General features: G+C 38.1%; 1 protein-coding gene across 5 annotated transcripts in view; it reads left to right on the top strand.

Annotated features, from left to right (window-relative positions):
- BICC1 (BicC family RNA binding protein 1) overlaps positions 1-21,856 on the top strand; it is a 261,084-nt gene that overhangs the window by 81,543 nt on the left and 157,685 nt on the right. For 2 of the 5 annotated variants that reach the window (XM_073241025.1, XM_073241026.1), the window contains exon 3: positions 89-143. The exons of the other annotated variants lie outside the window; for them this stretch is intronic. In XM_073241025.1, the coding sequence (XP_073097126.1) occupies positions 89-143 (55 nt within the window). The remainder of the gene's footprint in view (positions 1-88; positions 144-21,856) is intronic. 5 annotated transcript variants of the gene reach the window in all.

Below are 21,856 nucleotides of genomic sequence, written 5' to 3'. Positions count from 1 at the left end.
TTTTACTGGAGGCAAAGAGGCAGCGAGGGCTATCAGTCAGACTGCCCCGATGACCTTTTACTGCTACCTGTATTTCTTCCTTCCCCAGACACCTACTTGACTGGGAGGTGGGGAGGAGTCCGTCACAGCTTTCCTCATTTCCAGTAAGCATGACCATGAGTGGGATAATATGATTGAAATGTACCTTTAACTCTGCTTGCTCACAATTGGTAACCATGTTACCAATCTGTCCCTTGCTCTCCCTGAAAGTTCCGAGCCTCAGTGAAGTCAGTCTGGCCAGTCATATATAGCAAAGGTAAGTAGAGGGGAACTGATTGAAAACTGATAGGAGAAACTGATGAGCAGTTGATTATTTCTAGTGAGCTCTATTTCAAAATAAATGTTCTATATAAGGGAAGATGCCTATCCTTCCAAAGAAATTGAATCGTTCACATTCTTCTTTCTTTTGTTCATTTGGATTTATTACATTTTTGTTTTGTTGTTGGGATGCAGAAAGTACATGTATAGGAACAAATATACAGGTGTTCTAGAATGAAATACAGAAGCAACTATAGAGGAGGTTAAATAATGCTGTAGAGGGTCATCAAGCCCTTGGACAACCCCTAGTGTGAGCAGATGGCTTTTACAAGACTCTTCATTCTTTTGCCTTCTGTGGGATCTACTTTTTTGTGTGTGTGCATGTGGGAACTTTATCATTCATCTGTATTCTCTTCCAAGACTTAAAAGCAAATATTTTCAGAGCTGATGCTTGCATTGCCATTTCTTCATTCTGAAAATATTTATTTACCACCTGCTGTGTCCTACACACTGGAGAGTCCAAAGTGAGCAGGGCGTAGTTTAGGAGATTAGAAGGGACTTCTTGAGCTATTTAGAAGAGTAGAAGTTAGCCATGTGAAGAGGTAGGCTTGCATGGCTTGGGAGGAGGGCATTCTAAGCAAAGAAACAGACTTAGACGGAGTAGAAGAATTCACGTGGCCTTCACATTTCAAACATTTGGCTTGCACACACCATCTGAGGGGATCATAGTGCATGGTGAGATCAGTATCCTATATGATGAAGTGCCTTGTTTGTATGGGGGGGCACCTTTCCTAAAGGGGTTTAAATTAAAAAAATTCGTAAGTGCTATGCTGGCCAAGTAGAATGTGCCACAGTTCTCCACCACTGCTTCAGGCTCGTTCTATTGAAGTTTATGTTGCTTGACATTATCTGACATTGGTTACCCTTCAATATGTCCCTAATACCTGGGCATTTCAGAATGCCCTGCTATTACCTGGGGCAGCCTTGCTACAAGGGGAAGAAACAAAATACAAATAGCAGAAATCACAAATTTGGCTGGGATGGTACAAGTAGATGTGATCTATGGAAGGATTTTTTTTCATTGTGCTTCTTTAAACAGATAGATATAAAAAGCAGACTGTTCAGATTTGTGTGACTCAGACATTTTAAAAACAGAATCAAAACACAGTGTCTGTGGTCATAAAGGACCTTCATTCTTAGAAGATTTGCTAATATTTATCACTCTTCATGGAGCCATATATACATTCCAGCAGTTTAAATGGAAACACATGTTTGAATCGAGGAACATGTGCACGTCTAACAAACCATGAGCTGGTATCGTGGCTTCTGTTCTTGGTCATAGGTTAATGAAGTCTCTGAAGAACTGAATGGGAGTAGTTTTCATTTCCTCATTTTCTTCTTTAATGCAAAAGAGAGTACCTTCCTGATAGACAAGTATCCATAAGGATTCAGATAGTCACCCTGGAAAAAACCTGTGCTTAATGAAAAGCAAACATTCCAAATTCCAGAAGAGTACTTTTCAGTGTTTTGACAAGACAGAAGTAGACATTATGGTTTGTCTGCAGTGGAATGAAGCTACAGAGAAGCATTGAATTGTCCTCCAGGAACTTTCTTCTAATATATTTCAATTTCACATAATGATGTTTTGGGGAATGTTAAAACAAGATTTAAACATCAAAACATCAAAAGAACACTTAAGAATAAGAAATAGGCCATACTGCTGATAATTAGCATCTTTGAAAAAATACTTTCCTTCTTCCAGAGTTAATGCAAATATGAAGGCTCCAAATGCTTATTATTGGAATGTGTTTTGTCCTAGAATGTGACTCTAGGTGTGTATCACAAAGCAAAAGTAAAATCTCTCTTTAGCTGAATTTTAAATTTGCTTGTTTTATTATTTTAAAAGCATCCAAGCCTGGAAAGATACTTTTCCAGCTTCATAGTGGCTCTCCCTAAGGAAGGAATTGGAGGAGGAATGTGAAACTTTTATGTTCCTTTGCGTTGCTGGGCTTTTTTTTTCTTTTAATCTTTAAAATCATAACAATATGATTAAACTGAATTTTCTCAACTGAAAAATTTTAAAACTGAAAACATGAAAGAAAATTAAATTAAAAATTATTTAAATTAAAAAATATTTTTAAGGATGAATATATTGCCACCAAGGGTTGAAACTGTAGTTCAACAATTACTAAGATCATTAAATATAGTGTCTCAAATTTGAAGCTATAATAGTTCATTTACTATTCCCTTAAACTTCTCCAGAGTCACAGTTACTGTTCTTTCAGAGATCTGCTTGTTTTTCTATATACTGTTGCACTGCATGCATTTGAAATGCCTTATTTCCCCTGATACTCTAGTAGGACAAAAGGCTAACCTGTTACAAGGGAGAAATCTAATAATATGGTAGCTTAAAGAACAGAGTTCATTATTTTATTTTCATGTAATGTTCTAGGAGAGTTTCCCCCTTTGGTGGGTGGCCTTGTTCTATGCTGTCAGTTAGAAACCCCGATTCCTTCTAAGAAGTAGCTCTGCTGTTCCTTAAAGCATGGACCTCATCTGTATGGTTGAAACATCACTACCATGTCCAAATGTGAGCTCGTGAGAAAGAGGAAAAGTATGAAGAAAACATGCCATGGTTTGAAGGCCCAGGCCTGGTTGTGGCATATGTCACTTCTCACTCCACTGGGAAAACTCGGTTATTTGCCTTACCTAACTGCAGTAATGGGCAGGGGGAGGGGGAGCACATGGAGGAATAACTGATTTTGCCAACATGAAAAAATGTGTGTGGTCAACGTGTAATGTCTGTGGTGGTATGCTGTGATACCTTTTTATCAGCTTGTTAGGGCTGCTGGAACAAAGTACCCTAGGCGGGGTGGTTTAAACAACCGAAACTGGTTGTTGTACAGTCCTGGAAGTGCAAGTCTAAGATCAAGGCATCCACAGGGTTCCTCTGAAGGCTGTGAGGGAGGATCTGGTCCCTGCCTCTTTCCCAGCCTCTGGTGGTTTGCTTGCCATCTTTGGTGTTCCTTAGGTTTCAGAAGCATCATCCCAGTTTCTGTCTCCATCCTCACATGTCATTCTCTGTATGTGTGTCTCTGTGTCTCAATTTCCTCTTTTTATAAGGACACCAGTCATATTGGATTGGGGCTCACCCTAATGGTCTCATCTTACTATTTACATCTCCAATGATCTTGTTTCCAGATAAGGTCACAGTCTGAGGTACTGAGGGTTAAGATTTCAACATGAATTTGTGGGGGCACAACTCCATGTATGATACCTTTTAATGGAGGAAATGATTCTGCAGAAAAATTTGCTATAATGAGAAAAACTCTACATGTTAACACATTTTGATACTCAATTTGATCTATAGATTTTAATTGCCTAGTCATTTATACTGTTTGTTTTTTTCTTAGTACAAATCATTTCTAAATTGTCTGCAACAAATGTATAATTGACATACAAGAAAGAGAAAAAAAAATCTAATCTGTTAGCCCAGCCCACCTTTGAAAGAGAACTACTGTTCATATAACCTTAATCTTTTTTTGTGTATATATCGAAAATGTGTATAAAGTACTTTTTTAATATTCTTTGATTGGCTGATGGGATTTCAGACTAGACTATTTGCATTGGATACATTCCAAATGTTTTCTGTATGAAAATTTTTGCAAGTTCTCCAGTAATTATATTTTTTAAATTCTTTGGCTCTGACTACACTTAGAAAAGGGAGGGAATGGATGAAACTTAATCAATATTCTCCCTAGTTCTTTGTCTTCCTCTCATGGCAACTTGAATTGAAACACATGGAAATGATCTGCCAGGTTTTTTAGTTTTTTGGGCAGTTGTTCATGGCTTACTCACTGTCTGTCCTTTTTCCTTTTAATCAGTTCTTTTTTTTTCTTTCTCTTGTGGAATGACTACGGCCAGATCTGGGAGGGGAAAATGTGTTACAGTATATTAGGTGGGGATGGGTATAGTGATTGTATTACAAATGTGACTCACCAAAGCAAGATGTTTTAGGATTCTGGAATCCTAATGGCTGAAGAAGGCAAAAAGCAGTCAGCATTGTAATTGATAAAAGCCACGTTTTCCACTGCATTGGGTTATATCATTATTTTCCCCAAAGTATATATCGCATATTTTAAATGTAGGGATATTTTGCACTCTTAAAATATGTCAGTTAGGAAAGCCGACTATAAACCATGGCTTTTCACAAGGGCTAATAATAAGACCAAAATAAATAAGATACTGTTTAGTGGCTTATGTGGTATATTTTTATTATCCTCAAACTCATCCTTTTAAAGCAAGCAGATTACTTTTGTCATTTTGAGACAGAGAAGTAGCAAATGTTTTCTTCTGGGGAAAATTGCTGGGAGGAATGTTTGGCTCCCTCTGTACCTCAAAATAAGTACATTAGGATTACGTGGCCTCAGATGGGGACTACTTGAATCTTTATTGGGGGAAAGGCAGAGATTATAAAATTGCTTCTACTTCCTCCACTGGCCATTATTTTGTATATACCACATTCCTCTGGTAATAGAAATAAGTTTTGGTTTGATTATTTCAGAGTGAATTCAATAACTGTAGCCTATGACATACTTTCTCTAACACTGAGTCTTTATGTTTAAACATTTAGAATCAAATTTGATTTAGATAGAATTGGGATATTTTGAAGTGTTAATGCTTGTTTCATTAGCTAATACATTTGCATGGTTCGTAATTCAGACATTACAAAAGGGTGTATATACAGTGAGTGGTATTTGGTGTCATGGTTCTGAAGATGCTCTGAAAAGGCTGTGCAGTGATATAATGTGGGTTCCAAACTTAAGCAAAGATTATTACCAATGGATGTCATGCTAATGGACAGATAGGCCTTAGAGCTAACATTCAGTGACACTCAGTGTTTATTCCTGATTATAACACTGTGGCCTGAGAGTAAATTTCAGAGAGAGAATCTGTGATCATGGTTCTGTCATACTACTGGCCAAAAGGGATAACAGACCACATGTGAGACTTAGAAAAATGGAGCAACCCCAAAAACAGGTTGTCTGGTCATCTTGAAAGATAAGAATCTGTCCTATTTTTAAATTTTATAATTTTGTGTCTCCTATGAGGAATATAGCAGAGAGGCTTAGTGAGAAAAGATTAACAGAAAGACTGATTTGTTTATCATTCGTTCTTACATCTTTGTGTTCATCTGAACATGAAGTGTTGGACCTGTATTCTCAGGTGTGCTATACTAGTGCTCCATCATAATTTATATATTTGCTTTTAGTTTGGCAGTCATGCCACAAAACTGCTTTATGAAGACCACATTTGTTCTTTTATTCCTCTTTTTGCAGCCATGGAAGTGGGGGATGTCATTGAGATTCCTTTGAAGTGTGTGTTTGATAGGTAGTGAAAATACCCTAATTGCTATTATGATTCTAAGTGAATAATAATGATCTTAAATCAATATCTAGTGAAACTTTAGTGGTTACTGATTAAAATGTTCTTCTCTCTCCTTGAAATCAAACTCAAAATAATGGATCATGTGGAAAAATCAAATTTAATTAATGACAGTACGTCATTTAAGAAGGGTCATAGGGAAGGACTCTGGATTAGTGGGGTGTAGTGAGTGCCTCTAGGATAAAAGGGCAGTAGAAAGGTCCAGTTGAATGATTCACTGGTCTCAGTTTAAAAAAACTTGTATATTATTTTGTAAAATGCTCTTCCTGAATGGACTAAATTCCATAATTCTTGTGGTTCTCAGCATTTCTCTCAATTGAAAAATACTGAGATACAAACTTCCTTGTTTATGGTTGATGTTAAGATTTCAGAACAATACATTATATAGATAAACCAAAACTATATTATATGCAAATGTAAATGTATCTGTGTGGGTGAGAGGCAATTTTTCAAGATCATGGCATTGACTATTTTTGAGGAAGGATTAAGTTTGATTAGGTCCAATCACAGGAGCTTTGCGTTAGCTCTGGTAGTTTGTGTATGTGTGTGTATTTAATTATATCCTTTGGTTATTATGTGATTCAAATAGTTTCTATATCTAAGGAAATGAAATTTTTAAGAGAAATTTTTAGGCTAATATTTAAGGGAAAATCAGCCTTGTATATACACAGAACATTATCAGAGATGTGTTTGAAGATTATTGTATAAGGATATTCATTGTGGTAATATTTGTAATAATTAAAATTAAATTAAAAACAAGTGCCTAATGTAATGTTTGAAAGATGGTATAGTCAAACTTTACATTACTATATAGGCATTAAAAATCATGCTCTTTTGTAAATATTTAGTGACTTGGGAAGTTGATTATCATATAAATGCAAAACTCAAGACAAAAGACATGTAAACAGGTTGACTCAAATTTCATTACATATATTTATGCCTAGAAAAATTACTGGGGCAGGAATTATGCTAAATGTTAGATGTTATTGTCTCAGTGAGGTTATGGTTCATTTTTATTCTTTCTCATTACTTATCTATAATGAACACCTATTACTTTTAAAATCGAGATTAACCACAACCACCACCTCATAGGGAAATACATATCATACTGGCTAAAATAGGTTGAGGTTGCCCATGGATGCATAAATTGTTGCCAGTTTACAGAACATGCAATATTCTGTTGAAGAAGCCTAAGAGGCCATCTGATTCTGCTACCCATCAAGTACTAAAGTACCTTCTGTATTACCTACAACAGGTAGAAAGACAAAATAGGCCTCAGATATATGCAAGACAGATCATTTTTAGACAGTGCTAAGTTTTAAAAAGTGCCCTCTTTTTATCCATTTGCACTTTTCTTGCCATTGGTATAAAAAAAGTGGAGAAGATTTTTATATCTCTGTGCCTTCTTTTCTTCACACTGAAGATACTTAGTTTCTTATTTATCATACATATGACTTCATTTTCAGCCCCCTCATCATTCTTTTCACTTTCAGGGGCCAGATCAATATCCTGTTTCAAATGTGGCAGCAATATGTGGGTAGGGCATTTGAATATAGCCTGTACCATATGGTGAGGCTGTGATGTCTGTGAAAGGGGTGTGACCCATGCATGAGTGGCTAAGGTGACGTGGTCTCTAGACACTGTGCTTTGCTCACAGACATGTACAGTTGGCATTTTCTGCCATTCTTCCCCCTTTGAAGAAGAAAAGTTGGCCCCAGTATCATAGGTGGGTACATAACACAAAATGAGGACATGTGATTTCAGACTGGCAGGTAAGAGCCTACTTACATGTAGCTCATAGGCCATCTCTCACGCGAAGCTCTTGACCTGACCATTTGGCTTGTAGACTATGTGGCTGTTAATATGGCCTGAATATGACAGTGTGGAAAGCATCCCTCTGGAAGATTTCACCTGGTTCTGTGACTAAGTAGTCAGAACTCCTGCCTGGTTGGTTTTCTTTATTATGGGCTGCCGAAGGTCACCTGGAGAAAGGATTCAGCCACAGGACGATGGTCCATAAGGTGGTGGGGTCGGTGCAGTGCCTTCCAGTGTGACTCAAGTGAATGCTATGGCATTTAGTAAAGAACTCAAGCTTAGCTAACTTAAAATGGGTTCACAGAAGAACTAGTACTTTTTAAAGTTGGTTGTGAGGGTGGTGTCTTTTTCTTCTAGACAGTGATCTGAATAGTCTTGGATTGACTTTTTTTTTCTTTCCCAAGGTCAGACAGCTAGTTGGTGGCAGCCAGGACTTGAGTACTTTTCTGACTTTGTTGTTAGTAGAACATTAATGATTTTCTTCAAATCAGCAGTTATCATGCCCTTTTTGGTGGGCTGTGCTTCTACACTGAGAAGTTCTGTCTAAAGTTGTAAGTAGGGCTCTAAATGAGGGTCAGTATGGTGCATCTGAGGGACAATAACAAGACTGGAGACAAATTAATACGGTAAAATAAATGGTTTGGATGCTTTAGTCCTTTATATCTTAGTTAAACGGATTTCCAAATCACATTAAGGTTGGTCATTATGAAATTTATACCTCTGACATTTTACTATTTTATTCTGTCTAGGAGACTTAAAATAATTTGTTGTCATCTTATGAATCAGTCCTTTCTTCAATTTTGGGACTCAGTTCTGTTTTTTAAAGAATGTCCTTTTGCTTGATACGTTTAATATTTTGCATTTTATTTAGACAGATTGCCTTAGAATTTGCCCTTTGGCTAATGCACCCCTTCCTCACTTTTGTCTCTGAATAGTACTTTGGACTTTATGTGATATGTAGTTTATGTGGTCATGTGCCTTCTCACATACCGTTCCACGGAAGAGGATAGGAGCAAGCCTAACTGCTTTCCAACTCTTCTGGCCAGGCTGATGGGCCTGTATATGGGCACCAGACCCAGTGATGAACCTTCTTTTGTAGACACTGGCCATGACCTGTGAGAATGGCTACAAAAATTCACTGAGTGAGGCTTGTTTCTAACAAATTGGGAAGGTGAGACCCAGAAGGCATGGAATGGGTAAGGTAATGATGTAGGAGGAGGCAAGAGAGAAACCAGGGGGTGGCTGTGGGAGAGCTAGAGTAAAGGGAGACTGTGAGTAAGCAGAAGACATCCATCCACAGAAGCCAACATGGAGCAAAAAAGAGAGAGAGGCAGATGTGCCAGGAGCAGTGCCCCTCTGGGAGCCCACATAGTTTGAGATGCTTCTCAGGTTTGGATTTCAAGGTGCCCTGTGGTTTTCTCCCCTCCTTTTGATATAATCAGGAGAATGTGAGGCCTTGTCATCAGGAATCAGACTAAAACATATAAAAGGCATTGAATTACTTGATTAATTGCATAATCATCCTCTTTTCCAAAGTTTGTGCAGCCACACTTCATCAAAATTTGGTGTGTGAGTGCGTGCATGTCCGGAACAGTTGACCCCCTCAATGAGTGGCTCAGATTAAGTTATATGTTTGAAGGAGTAGTGCTGTTTAGGTGAGGTAATACTCTCTCTGTAGATAATACATAAGCTATAGAAGAATAGTATTCTTATTCAGTGTGTGTTTCTTTTTTGCTAGTCAGTTGCCACCATTATTCAAGGAATAGTAGGGTCATTGCTATTAACATGTTAGGTGGAAAAATCTTGTGCTGTCCTTATTTTCCACAAAGATTTTGTTGTGGGCTTCTATGGTACATGTTAGGGTTTCTTCCTTCTCCTGGGCCATTGACATGAGTATTGTTTTAGTCAATGTTTTACTTTTTGTGGGAAGTTTGTAGTCAGCCAACATGCAGGAGGGTTAGTACAGCATAAAACATTGTCTGTTTTTCCTAATAGTGGTTAAGAAGAACACTTTGTTACTTATGCCTCTTTAAGTAACATGGTCCTTGAATTAACTTATTAAATATCCTGAATATTAGTTTCTTACTCTGTATGTTAAGCAGTTGTGGCTTATCCCAACTAGTTCTTTTGCAGTTTTTTATTTCTTTGGACATAAACTCCTTCCTGGAAGGACTGCTTTTTGGCACTTTAAACGGTGTAAAAATAGATTGCATCACCTTTTTCTTTTCTTGGGTGAAGTCAGAATGGCCTAGGAGAAGTGTGTGAGTCTGTCTTTCCTTCCTTAGCATTACTACTTTTAGTACTTTTGTCACCCTGGATTATCATTCAGTGTTTTAAAGTTTCTCCTCCTTAAGGTAAAGTGATGATAGGTGGGGAAATGAAGGAATTTAGCCAGAGATGAAACCAACTGCAGGTCCATATATAGAGGTTTGTCTATTTTCTTTCTTGAATTGACCATCAATTACTTTTTTGAGAGGGGAAAAAAAAAACCCCAGCTTCAATTCCCCGGTGCCTGTTTCTCTCTGGAGTTACCAGGAAACCTTAATCCCCTGTGAATAAGAAAACTTGAAACTCAGTTAGTTTGGAGTTGTTTTCTTAAACAGAACTTCTTCTTGTTATATTTTTTCTACAGGATTTTCTAAGACAGTGGTTCAAATACATAGGTGAGTCAATAGGAGGTGCCATTTGAGAAGCTCTGTGGCACATTCCCTAGGCTGGTAGGTTTGGAGGGCCCAAGGGAGGTACTAACAAAATTGAGGAAATAATATTTTTTGTTGCAGTACTTAATTGGAACATGCTTAAGTTTCTTCTCATTTGAGTACTACTTCACGTAGGTATCCCTCTCATATATTAAAATACGATGAGCTACCTCATGATCTGAGTCTAAAAGCTCTCCTGTTGTCCCCTAGGTTCCATGGGAATACCAGCAGAGGATTTCTGCCTTCAGAGAGCTCTCAGGCTGAGGGAGAAAGAGGCTTGTAAGAAGGGGTTAGAGTGAGTGATTATGTACAAGCTTTACAAAGATGCTAAGGATGCCTTTCATAAGACATTAACTGCCCTCCCTGTGAGCTACACACTGTGCAGGACTCTAGGAGCGAAAAGGTGGTCAAATGGCCCCTATTCTCAGGAAGGTCACCCTTTGGAGAAGAAGTGGCACACAAATGCTACCCCATGTGGCACAAGCATATAATAGAGGAAACAGAAGGAGTAATTTGTTCTACTCTGAGGAATCGAGAAAGGCTGCCCTGAGGAAAAAAGTGTTTGAGTGGGGATTGGAGGGGTAGGTAAAAGAGTATGGCTACTGGTTACATAAGATTAGGTAAGGCTTTGGGGAAGCATTTCTTAACAGAGAGCAAGGTTTAGGTTAGGTTAAGATGTCTTTCAGACCTGTAGTTTCATGACTTAAAGGTCTTCATGGAGGCAAAATGGAACTCTTCCCAGCAGAAAGAACCCTGCGAGTGCCTTTACTAAGGCAAAATAGGAGTTGGGGGGGACTGTTTGTTAGTTATATGACCCAGAAAACAAATGTGTGAGAAGTGATACACAGGCAAACTTCAGGAAGACTGTGGGTTCAGTTGCGGACCACTGGAGTAAGTAACTATGGTAGTAAAGTGAATCAAATGCAGTTTTTTATTTCCCAGTGCATGTATCAGTTATGTTTACAATATACTGTAGTCTACTAAGTGTGCAGAAGCATTATATCTAAAAACTAATGTACATATGTTAATTAAAAAAATACTTTATTGCTAAAAAGGGCTATCCATCAGCTGAGCTTTCAGTGAGTTATAATCACTGGTCACAGATCACTATAACAAATAAAATAATGACAAAGTTTGAAACACTGAGAATATACCAAAATGTGACACAGAAACCTGAAGTGAGCAAATGCAGTTGGAATAATGGTGATAACAGGCTTGTTCAACACAGGGTTTCCACAAACCTTCAGTTTGTAAAAGAGGCAGTGTCTGTGAAGCACAATAAAGAGCAGTAAAATGAGGTCTGCCTGTATATCATTGTATCATTTCATCTGAGCTAATTATTCACAGATTCAAGGGAAAGATTGAGAAGATGAGTAGAAGGATTTAAAATCCAGATTAAATTCAGAAAGTCATATTGTTTATATTCCTTGTCTACTGAAAGGTGGAAACTAAAAATGATGGCCAGAATAACCAAGCATTTTGCAATACAGTTTGTTTTGCAGCTTCTGACTTTATAAGGGCTAGGTTTAGGGACGTATTACTTTTTTCTTCTCACTGTTTTTCTGGATATAAATGCATTCACAGGAAGACTAACTTTTAACAATGCTTTGAAACATGAATTTTCAACTATGGTAACACCTCATTGCATTTTGGATGATGACATTTTCAAGTTTGGAATTATAGCTGTAAGAAGTTAGCATTATTTAACTAAGTCCTGACTCTTCTATGATACGCAGTTTTAAAAAATTTAGTTTCCAGGAAGACAGTTGAAAATTTTGGCATTGAAGTTTACTTCTGGCTGTGTTTATGGAAATAAAACTAAAACTTCTGAGACCAATGATTCAAATGTGGCAAATAATAGAAAACTTGGTTCTATTTGCATAACATTAAATATTCCATTAAAGAAATGGTTGGTTACCAATTTAGCTTACTCTAGTACTGGTATTAAATCACTAGTATAATGATGAACAACAGAGAAGAGAAGGCCAAGCATATTTGAGATCCAGTATCATATGCTCTGTAAACAGCCAATTCTCAGTTTTTCAGGAGCAGGTTTCCTAGCTGAATTAACTAGAATTCATGCTTTCTTTCCATTTCCCCAACTTCTACCATTAACCACTTAATGGTAGCAGAATCTTAATCCTCCTTGGTGTAGATTTGCCTGAATACCTTTTGAAAACTATTGATGCCCAAAACTAGAGATTCTGATTTGCTTGTTCTGAAAGTAAAGTTTGGGCATTAGTATTTTTTTAAAAGCTGCCCAGGTGACTTTAATATGCAGCCAAGGTTGGGAACCACTGATGTGGAGTATAAGCAAGTACAGAGAGAAATTCTGGGTTTGTGTTGGTCTCTAACGCTGATAAAGGGAAGGAATTGTGTGTATTTTTATGTGTTTTTGTCAACTAGTAATGGAATTTCACATTCTGTTAAGTTTTGTTCTCTCAGGACTAAGTGTTCTCTTTAGTCCTGAATGTTAGGACTAAATGTATGATTTCTGAGGGTATACTGTGAAACACTAGTTCTTGATTATGTTAATAAATAATGTTTTTTAAAGTTGCATGATTTGATAAGTTTGAGGAATGCTGTCATAATACAGCTAAAAAGGGCTCTTCCCTGCAAAACTCCTTACAGCCTTTAATGAGCCAGTTATTTGCATTTTTTGAATTTGTTAGAAGAATATATAATATGCACTAGTTCACAATATTATTTGATCTTTCCTTTTTTTTTTTTGGTGAAAATCTAGTCTACAGAATTTAACAGTTGGTAATTTGGAAATTTTGGAAATTCCTTTTTTTTTCACTGACCAGGATCTGTGTTAGGCCTGGAGGTAATGTAGTTACACAAAGGAGGCTTTCTTTAAACTGTATTTCATCAATGAGCCTCATGATATGATGAGAGTATAGATCATTCTGGAATACACAATTCTTGTCTAAAACACAACTGTTATTTTTTATCTGTGCTTAGAATTGCACAGCTCTCCATTGTCTCCTAGATGAAGCTAAATGTCCATCTTTGACATTGAATGTTCATTCTAGCCTGGCACCTTCCTGCTTATTTAACTTTGTCTCCTATTGTTCCTCAGACCAATCCACCTGGCATCAAGGAGTGGTTTCCCCAAGCCCTGGTCATTCCTGACTCTAATGGCTGTTGATAAAAGTATCTACCTACCTAAAAAGTCTTTTTCTCATCTTGATCTCTCACTCATTTGTATTGCTGAAAGTCCCACCATTTTGGGGCATATTCTGGACTGGCCCAGCTGACACTTGACAGTTTTCTTTTCTTTATACATTGCATTTACATATCCACATCATTTTAGATTTTATTAAAAAGTAAATTTACTTGCATTATTGCTCTATGTCTTTGAATTGATATATTAATAGTTCAATAGTTTCTGAACTCTCAAATGGAGAGATTTAAGTATTTTGGGGCCTAACGCATGGCTCTGTGTGCATGCTTGGAGCTAAGTAACTTCCTGGAATCATGATATAGTAGGACTGAAAAGGGATCTTTGAGATTTCCAAGTTTAGCATACAAGGGCAGAAAGATGTAGGATTTAGGAAATTTGTCCATGTCAGGTAACTATAAGTGTTAAAGGTAAGGTGAAACTCAATTCACCATTCTTTTCATTTCACTAACAAATAATATCTTTTTAAAATCCATGTACTCTTTCATGAAAAATAAAAATCTCATGTTCTTCTTTCTTCTTAATGGAAAAAAACAGTAAATTAAGTATTGTTACTTCAAGCAGAGCAAAGCAACAAGAGATAGTGATGTCTTGATCTCTTCCTTCCAACATACACAAAAAAGATGTTTTGGGTCTTCTTAGGTTGGAGCATGTGTCTGAGATGGGTGCTGGGAAACTGGGTTTTTGAAACTTGGATGTTCCAGAAGTGATTGCAATGTGTATACCTTCCTGCTCTCTCCTCCTTATCCCTTCTTCCCTCCCCTGATTCCTGCCATGCCTTCATTTTGAATCAATCAGTGACTAAAACAAGAGGTCTCAATGTTATAAAGAACATTAAAGTAGGAGCCATGAGATCTGGGTTCAAGTCCCGGTGCTGTCCCCAAATCATGGGCAAGTCATTTGGCAGTTGATACTCAGTTTCCTTACAAAATGGGGACAGTTCCTCATAGAACAGAAATTAAAATCAGTTGAAATCAAACAGTTTCAAGTCAGTTGAACTAGAAAAGCTTTGAACAAATGTGAGAGATTGTTTCTTCAAAGAGACCTTCCATGTCAGAGTTTGCATTGTTGAGGTTGAGGGAAGGCTGCGGGGCTTTATCGTTTTCAGGGTGAGACTCTGTGTCTTCTGCTGCTTGGAAAAAGAAACACACACAGTTCTGTAATATTGTGGGCAGCTCTCCTCAGTGTAGAATTGAGTGATCATAACTTTTATTTGGGGAATGGCTTTCTGGATTCTCATATTGAGAAGAGATTCCATTTGCTGGATGGTTTTTTATTGAAATGTTTCTATGTTTTGCATTTTACAGTGGAAATGTTTTCTTCTGTAGTGAAGTTTTCCCTTTTTTTCTTGAGATGGTGTTCTCATGCAATAGAATAGTTCATTACTATTAGAAATACTGTTACTCCTTTGGTATGAAATGGAAAATTGTCAGGGACTGATAGGAATGGCTGGATAGGGATTATGACCAGTGAAGAATTATCAGGGCAAATTGGAACTGTCATTGCAGATGCAAAAATACTTCTTTTGCTTGGCAGAAAAAGATGAAAAGAAAACTCACTCAACTTCTTGACTCAGGAGCTGCCAGTGCCTCTCATGGCTCAAGGAACGGTTCATGTCTTGGCCCCGGAATTTGCCATTTTGGTTCTGTGTACATTCTCTTCCCTCCTCATACCTATTCTGCTTCCAGCTTGGGGCTTCACAGCCCTTTGCTTGCAGGTGATGAAAGTCCGTGGGAGATGCCTCATGAGCTCCTCCTGCACAGCCCCTAGGCCTGCTGGGATGGGTAATGGGAGCCGTGTATCATTGTTATTGTGGAAGTGCCTTTTGAGTACTGAATGCAGGGCACCGTTAGGCCTCTGCAGTGACATGGTATGACTGTAGATTCTGTTTGTTACTGAGAGTGAGGTACTTCATTAGGGATCACGGTAGGTCTGGGTGTTGTAACTGACAACTTGGTGATGGACTGGAGGTGTCTGTGTGACTTAGTGCTGTGGTGGCCAGAGGAAGTCATTTGCATAGGACCTGCAAGGTAAAGAAGGCCTGGGCACCTGGGGAGGTATGAGACAGGAAGATAACAGGACGGATACAAGGAAATGGGAATGAAGAGTCTTGACAGGATGGAGAGGAAAATTAAGGATGATCCAAGGTTTCTAATACAAAAAGAACAGACACAGTAACATCTAGCAGGAAAGCTGTTTTGGAGGAAAATGTTGACTTTGAAGTCAAGGTGGAGATGTACAGTATTGCTCAGGAGAGAGGTCAGGGCTGGAAATAGTGACTTACTAGGAATCAGTTGCATTCCAGAAATAGGTGGTTCATGTAGAATTGCCTGTAAGCTAGGAGTTTTCTTACTTATCTCCTCAACATTACAGAAAATAACAATTGTATTTTATGGTAAGCAATTATGGAGGTTTTCTTTCTTTGTTTTATTTTTAAAGACCATTTGAAAAAAATGGTTGGAAAATATCCAGTAGGAAATGTGGGCATATGTGTTTTCTTTTTGAAATGTAGGTCTGAATTCAGAGTAAGTGAAGCTGCAGTGGAAGAAAGAGGGCTTCATTTATTTGGCTCTTGCCTTCTTTTCTGTTTTCCTGTTTCAGGCTCCTTTCCCCACCTCTCCTGCCCTCATTTTGGTCTCAGTGCTTTGAGATGTAGCCCAGAGTCTCACTGCCATGTATGTATCAGTATGTGGTCACCTGGAGTGCACAGACTCGAAAGTTCTTCTTCCAAAGAACTGTGTGTGTGACATGGGCCTTCTCAGTGGTTTTGTGGCATGGTGGCAATGAGAAAGGAAGCCCATAGCTACTGTACCAGTTTACGAACAGCTAGTTGTGAAAAGAACATTGAGGAGGCAAAAGAGGGAGATAATGCCAGTGCTGGATATCTCTTCTAGGTTTCTGGTTCCTTACTCATTAAGGGAGGGGCAGAACCCTCTGTCTCTAAAGCTCTGATACTGTGTTTTTAGTGCACAGAAGTAAGATCCCATTTTCATACTGGAAGTGTTCTCAATAAATCTGAACAGGGTCCAAGTAGCAGATCATAGATCGTATTTGTTCTTTATGTGAGATTTATGTAGCAGTCTTAAACTTGCCAAGGTTTTGATTTTCCTAAATGCCCCAGTAAGATAGAGCAACAGGAAGGTCTTCAGCTGATGAAGCAGTCTGGAGAAGCAAGCCCACCATTGAAATTCATCCAGGTTAATCTTCTAGGAAACCACGTGGTAATGAAAAATGAGGTCAGGACGAAATAGGATGCATGATTTGCCCTGAGCCTCATGACTAGCTGTTAAATGCATTTTGGACAGAAATGGTAATTTCTCATTAAGCATAAGAAAACATTATTTTGTACTCCTTTTTCTGGTGGAGGCAATATGCAGTGAATTAAGCAATATAAGTATCTCAGTGAGGATTGAGTGAGAGAAAGGATTGAACCTGTGGAGTAGTTTTTGTTTTAGGTTCACACCATATGCCCTTCCTTAGTTTAGTGACATCACTCCTTGCAGATTTTCTTTACTGTTTGAGTACTGAAAGGTGCTGGTTTGTAGGAAGAAACCAAAGTTATTGTACAGCTCTTGTACCAAATGTTTACCTGTAGAACTACCTTGAAATGTAGTAATTTAGTCTTTATTTATGTTGAAGAAAGCTGTATTGAGGCTTTTTTATATATAAAATTTTAAGGTATTTTAAATCATTAGATTCTAAAGAAATTGCAGAGCACCCTTCTCTCATTTTTGTGAGTTCTTTAATCCCAGAGACCAAAAAAAATTATATATGTGGTTCATAGACCTTTGTTAAGTCATAAATGGTTGTTTTAGCTATGGAATACTCAATATGTATTTGTTGATCAAATGAATGAAATAGTGAATTTGCTCACTAAAAAAGTTTTCCTGGAGTTCTTTAATGTGTGCCAGGTATTACGCTGGGTCTTAGAATACGATGGTGGATAATTTTGGATATAAGTTCTGCCCCTATGGAGCAAAAGGAAATTTTACTGAAGGATGTAGACAAATTACAAGAAAACAAGCAAAATAATTGATTATAATACATCTATGAAAGAAACACACAAGGTACTGAAATAGAAAAAGGCTTCTTAAATGGATGAACACATCAAGTGAAGAAAAAAATCAATTTTTTTAAAAGTAATTTCAGGGAATGGCTAAATTTTAACCATTTGCTTTGACTAGACAAAAAGCTCAAGTATTTACTTCAACTTTCAAAAGCAATTCTTTTTCTTCCACTTAAACCAACACATTTCAGGAATCTAACCCATTAAGGATATAATTATATTTTCTTTCAGTTGTCTTTATTGGAATTCTTTTGCTGTTCTTCCCAAACAATAACACATTCCTTCAAGCTGAACCTCAGCAGGAATAATGAAGCATCTCATTTGCTGTATTGTTCCCTTACCTATGATGCCAAGATAGTTGATAAATAATTTCTTTTTATAGAGCAACTCAAGTAAAGGAAGAGGAGGGAGAGAAAGATTTTACCCGATCTGAGCAGTCTGATGTGCAGGAAATGATTTAGGGAAGCTCCATCATGTGACAGCTGCTATTCATTATCTCCTCTGTGTTGGACAGACTCTAGGTTTTGTTTGCCTTTTAAATCAGGGCAACACTCAGATTGTGGTTTTGCCGTCATGCTCTTTCTTCATGTTGGAATTTTTCTAGGGCTTGTTGCAAATTCCGAGGCAGATGTTCGTCTTCCTGAGGTTCGGAGGGTGATTTGGCGCCATCTAGGTTGATTTTTTGCTTTTTCTGAACGAACAGTCGCTGAATAGTGTCCAGCAGTGACAACAGCTGAAAGCAAACGTTATGCGGTGCTTTCATGCTAGTGAAGTGCTGATTAATCGTGTGTAATTTGACGTTCTAATAATACAGTGAAGCTTTTTGCTTGTATTCTAGGAAACCAACAACTTCCACACTTTCTAATGAAGAATGAGGAGTTAGCTATGTGATTATATAGGAAACCTCACTGAAGGATTCTTTTTTTTTATTGTGGCAAAATACATATATAAAATTCACCATTTTAACCAAGTGTAAGCATAAGTTCAGTGGCGTTAAGTACATTCACATCATAGCTACTTAAGAATCATGCTATGAAATAGCAATTCACCTGAAGTGGTATTTTGACATTAAGGCCACGTGTTTATATGGGAAAAAAATTGAATTACAAATACAAAATATTTTTCTGAAAAGATAAAATTTGAAAGTGAGTATCGTTGTTACAAGTTAACAGTGAAACTGGAATAGCCAGGGCTCAGACACTGGCTTTGCACATTTAAACAGTAACTAGTCACTTTAAAGGTGGCATTTAGAGTTATTAATACTTGGTAGGGGCTGAATGCCTAGAAGGAAGCACAAGGAGGCCTGTGCATTTTGCGAGAGGTGAGGTAGACTCTGCTCTTCAGGGGTGAGTGAAAATGAACAGCAGCTGCTCTCTCTAGCTTCTGACGCCTGTGTTGGGTAAGATGGGAGCAAGCAGGAGTGGAGTCCTGTCACATATAGAACTTAGCCTGCCTTCCCTGAAATACTGATTAAATCTCTGTGTCACATTCCAGGATGGAGAGAAGTGACTGATAGGGCCGAGGAGGAGGTCATAGAGGTGAGTTCCAGGCTGGTGGTGTTCTGGAACTTTGTGGGTCTTTTACTGTGACGAATTCCTGGTGACTTGTGGGCATCTGAGAAACCTTGCCTTTATGTCTGGGCCGTGCAGTCTTTGCTTCCCTGGTCTGGCCTTCTGTCTTCCCTGCAGCCACTGGCCTCATAAGAAAGCGAGGTGGGCTGCACAGCCCATCATTTAATTGGACAAATCAGCAAAACACATTTCTGAAAATAGGCACCATTTGTCCTTATTATTCTTGTACTTTAAGGCCTGTGAGGTAGTGTTTACTAGGGTTCTTGTAAAGCACTGAATGCAATTTTGTGTTTTTTGGCTTTCTCAGCTAATCCTAACTTAAAGGAAAGCTGAGTTGAATTTCTCAGTTTAACAGCTGGCGAGCTGAAATCCCCACGGTTGGTCAGCTTCTGAGGGCTTTGTGATGGTACCTTTCTCAGATTGGGACATGAGCAAGGGAGGGACAGATAATCTTGCTTAGGTAACAGCAACATGCTTCCAAGACCATTTGGCTGCATGTAGAGATTTGAAGTGTCCTCCTTTATTACAGAGCTCTTTGCTGCCTTCTTCCTTTGTATCTAATTTTATCAAGCTTCCCAGATATTTCCTGAGGCAGTTTCCTTCTTAGTCATCCATGACCATCTGTCCATCAGAAAAAAAAACCTTTCCATTACCTTCAAACCTAAGCTTGGCTGGGCTAGGTTGAATACAGAATTCTTAACTTTTTCAGTATGAATTCTGAGTGACAGTGTGGTCAAGCTCTAAGGTACATTGTGTTATCCTTTGATCCAAAAAGGGATTAGAAGTGGTTTTATAATCTATGTGTAGTAACACAGACTGAAAAGTAAATGCAAGAGAAAATTGGTATGAAGGGAAAAAAAGAGTCAGAAAATAATTTGAGCCAAGGAATAATAAGATTTGTCTACAGCCCACACCCATCAGAATCTGAGCTTCCCCCATGGCCAAAGTTGAAAGGGAAACCTGACCAGTCATAAGAGTCACAAGGTCTGTAAGATTAAAACTGAGTCAGTGGCTCAGGACAATCATAGGCTTTATTGCTACAGGAATCTTGGATGAGCTGTGGATTTGCTGAAGGGGACACTGCAGTATCTGGTTAGAATATGTTATCAATAGCAGCCACCCACCTGCTATGTGGTTGGTTTTTGTTCTGTTTCAGTGTAGGAAAAATACAGTTACTTCCTCTTACCTGCTATTCTGAGTAAAGGTGATTTACCCATTTGCTTTGACTAGACAAAATTAGGACTATTTAGGATGACCTATACAACTCAGACAACCCTCCATGAATTAGATAAAGTGGTTTATCTAACTTTTATGACTTACTAATTTTCATTATTACTGATAATTATAACCATAGCTACCCTTTTCCAAGTACCTATCATGTGTCAGGCATTGTACTAAGGCACTTGCTGCAGAAGAGATCTCTTAATCCACCCAGAATCCTTGTAGCTTTATTCTTACTTTGGAGGAAGGAAATTGGCCCAGGGAAATCTGGTTGACTCCCAGGTTCCCATAGCCACTGCTTTTGTGCCTTGTACTGATTCTACTGCCTGAGGCCAAGAAATTGCTGTGCAGGGAAGATAGTTTAGCTCCTTTGAGCCAAATCTAGTAAACAGTCCAGGGAGCAGCCTTTTTGCACCTTCACCGCGCATCACAGAAATAGACCCCCAGCCACCCCCATGCCTGGGATGCCTCTGTTTGCTGTTTAGCGCATGTGTGTGTTGCATACAGTCTTGGTGGCATTCCACAGCTGGCTCCCTTTAAGACTCCTTGGAGTCAGGCATCCAGGGCCACATTAGAGTGATGGAAAAACTAGATAAGAGCAAGTATTTTCTTGTTTTGACTTTTCAATATTCTGAAGCTTTGAAAATATAATTGAATTGAATTTGGCTAATGTTGTCAGGAAGGGCAATCATATAAAAAGGAAAACGAAAAGCCTTCCATGTAAAGATATTTGAAATCTGGTACTATTTCTACCATGTTCTCTTGATTAAAAATTTAAATTAAAAACAATGTATAAATTATCTCCTTCCATCATTTGACAGTACAGTGTATGTTCAGTATTACTGTAATGTGCCTATGTATATATTTTAAGCCAGAGGCAAGCCTACTTTTAAATGTCAATTTTTACTACTTTTAAATGCCAATTTGAATACCAATGTCATTGAATAGAATTGTGTCCACATTCTAAAAGGTTTAATCTGGGTTTAAACAAAGCATTTACTTTATGTGGACAGAAAGCCCCTTCACTGTCCACCCACCCCCCAATATACACACACAATCTATTGTACCTTAGGTCAAGGTAGCAAAGCTGATAGTTTTAAAGAGGGAAGGGGTATGCAATTAGAACCATATTGGCATTTTGGCAGGTATTTATTTTTCCAGGGTGAACGTGCTTTCAGAAATTGCCAGTAGTTGCTAGGCAGACTTCAACAAACACAAAGGACATTACCCGTGTCCAACCTGGCTGGTTTCTCAATTTCAATTTTGTGATCCTGGCTCAAAATTCAGTAAACTTATTACTATTTGAACTTGGAATACAGAATTTTGCCAGCAGTTGCGTTGGCATTCTGAGGCTGTAGAAGAGTTAAATTTTCTCCCCCAGGAGGCCAGTTTCAATTTTAAACAAGAGTATGCTGTCCAAGATTGTAAGCCAGACCGTTTGAACTGCCTCAAAGGTGAATAGAAACTGTATAAAGAAAACAACTCCGTTTTGCCAGGAGCATGCCTTCTCCTTTCCGATTGCTGGATTTTCCTGCTGAGTATATGCCATGTTTTTGTA

The sequence above is a fragment of the Manis javanica genome, chromosome 7 (genome assembly GCF_040802235.1).
Source record: "Manis javanica isolate MJ-LG chromosome 7, MJ_LKY, whole genome shotgun sequence".
Lineage (NCBI taxonomy): Eukaryota > Metazoa > Chordata > Mammalia > Pholidota > Manidae > Manis > Manis javanica.
The sequence above is the reverse complement of the archived record's forward strand: the minus strand, read 5'-3'. Positions and strand labels throughout refer to the sequence as shown.